At 54.0% G+C, this 2,251-nt stretch overlaps 1 protein-coding gene across 1 annotated transcript in view; it reads right to left on the reverse strand.

Annotated features, from left to right (window-relative positions):
• The window catches only part of LOC104406719 (importin subunit alpha-1-like), a gene marked incomplete at its 3' end in the record, with an annotated part of 6,906 nt that extends 5,754 nt beyond the window's left edge, over positions 1-1,152 (reverse strand). The window contains exons 1-2 of the mRNA XM_010015803.1: positions 1,087-1,152; positions 308-451 (exon numbers count right to left, since the gene is read on the reverse strand). Coding sequence (XP_010014105.1) covers positions 308-451; positions 1,087-1,152 — 210 coding nt within the window. The remainder of the gene's footprint in view (positions 1-307; positions 452-1,086) is intronic.
• Between the last annotated feature and the right edge of the window lie 1,099 nt (positions 1,153-2,251).

Consider the following 2,251-nt stretch of genomic DNA (forward strand, 5'->3'; position numbering starts at 1 on the left):
CCATAACGGGTCTATGGGCTCAGTAATTACCCCTCACTGCCCAGGGAGCCAGACAGGAGCTCCGCCAGCTCCCAGCGAGCTGCAGCACCAGCCTGTTCTACCTGCCATCAAGGGAAGCCACACAGGACATCATCTCCATGCAAACTAACATGGTTAGGCAGTCTAAAACACTCCCAGCACTGGGCATGGAGATCAGGAATGGCACCACCTGTTTAACCCAGACCACCTGAGCTGGACTTGGCAGTGGGTCTAAGCAACACCAGCTGCAGCAGTGGTCCTGCCTGGATGCAGAGCACCCAGCACTCACCTCACTTCTTTCCCCTTCTCCTGTAGAGAGACTCCTCTCCATCTCCATTTCATTTTGTTCAATGTTCCTGCGCTTCCAGATCTGCTCATCCTTCTTGGCCTTCCGCAGCTCAACGATCACCTCCACCCTCTGCCTCCGCAGGGCCTGGAGGGGAGGAGATGGGCATCACCCCTCTGGTGTCTGCATCACCCAGAGCCTCAAGGAGCTCATCTCTACTCAGCTCTGTAACCCCCAGGCTTCCTACATGAGAAGTGTGGAAAGCCAGCATCTGTTCTTGGGCAGCTCCTTGCTATGGCCTGGAGGGTTATGGAGGAGATGGGACACAGTAAAACCTCTCACTTAGTGCCTCCCAAGGACATGAGTTGCTGGATGAACCAGTGGGTGTATTTAAAAGGAGATTTGCTGAACCTGAAAGGCAAACCCTCATCTCCTCTAAGGGCTTAAAGCAAGCTGACAGGCCCTGTGGTCTGACATCCCATCCTCTCTGCAGGGATAACTGCTGCAGAGAGCTCAGCAGGCTGGGGCCAAACCAGCTCCAGAGTCACCCACCCAAAGCTCATGTCCCCCAATCAGTGCCACCACACTCCTTGCAGCCCAGCCAGCTCCACACCATATCTCAAAGCTGACCGAGCATCCCCACTGGCAGAGCCACCACACACAGGTAGATTTGGGGACAACTACCCCTCAGATAGAAGCCTTTCCATCACCTCCTGGCTACAGGCAAAACCCCCTGAGGGCTCTGCTGTTGTCTGAAGGAGGTGGTGGAGGTGGGTACTTACAGTGGCATCTTTGCCTTTGTTCTTGAACTTCCTCAACCTCTCACTGTGCTTGATCAAAAGTGACATCTTGGCAGGTTGGAGACAGGGGCCAGCCAAAAGCCTTCACGTGCTTCTGGGGTTCAGGACAGAGCAGAGTCAGGCCACAACTACACCTGCATCCACAGCAGGGTCCGGGACCCTCACATGCTGCAGCTGGGCCACTGAACTCACAAGCACAAGCCAGCACTTAATACCAGGCTACGGAAGTTACTGCTGCTGCAGTCCATGAAGAAACCTCCTCTCTCCACCACCTCCCTCCAGTGCTGACCCCAGGGCTCTTCACACACAGCCCAAGCCTGGCAAAGGCCTTTTGCCTTCAAAACCTTCATCTTAAGATCTGATTTAAGGACAAGTAGCCACATTCAAGCCTACCCTCTCACCCCCGAATCCAGCTTAGCTTCCCACACCAGAGCCCCCCGCTAGGAAAGACACAAGGTCACAGAGTGGCATGAAGTGACCAAGTTCAACCAAGCAAAGAGTTCTCCTGCAAACCCAGCTACCAGCAAGGTGGAAAACATTAAATACGAACAAGTAAAGATAGTTCCTAAGTCTTTCCCAGTAAGAACCACAGACACACACACACAAATAAAGCCAAGAGCAGGCATTCAGGGAGTTTTTATCAGAAAAAGCAAGGCTTCCACCCTTCAGAAGTGGGAGTGTTTGCAGAGCAACCACCACCAAGGGCTCCATAAAGCCAGGCTGTGCACAAACACACTCAGGGGCTGATCACACACAGCTGCTGCCTCTTCACCCTCCCTCCCTCCAGGCTTCCAGCCAACACCTCTGGCTCAGAGCAGCCTCCAAGGGCTTCCCTTAGCCCATCTTTTTTAGTGGGATAGTGGGGTTTTTTTGTCCTCTCTCCCTGTTTCCTGCCCCAGCAGCAAGGCTGGACCCCAGCAGCATCATCAGCTCTTTACCCCAGCACAGCAGGCAGGCACCAAGCTTCACACTTCCTCCAGCTCACAGACAGCCTGGGGTGAGCTACCTCTTGGCTCAAGCTGATGACACCCCACAGCACTAAGCCCTCAAGTTCTGCTTCACCCTCCATTCCTCTATTTCCCCTCCAACAGAGAACACCCCAAAAGGCCTCTTCTTTCTGGGGAAGCTTCCTCCACCTTTATCTCAG

This window comes from Nestor notabilis, unplaced genomic scaffold (assembly GCF_000696875.1).
Source record: "Nestor notabilis isolate BGI_N333 unplaced genomic scaffold, ASM69687v1 scaffold1496, whole genome shotgun sequence".
Lineage (NCBI taxonomy): Eukaryota > Metazoa > Chordata > Aves > Psittaciformes > Psittacidae > Nestor > Nestor notabilis.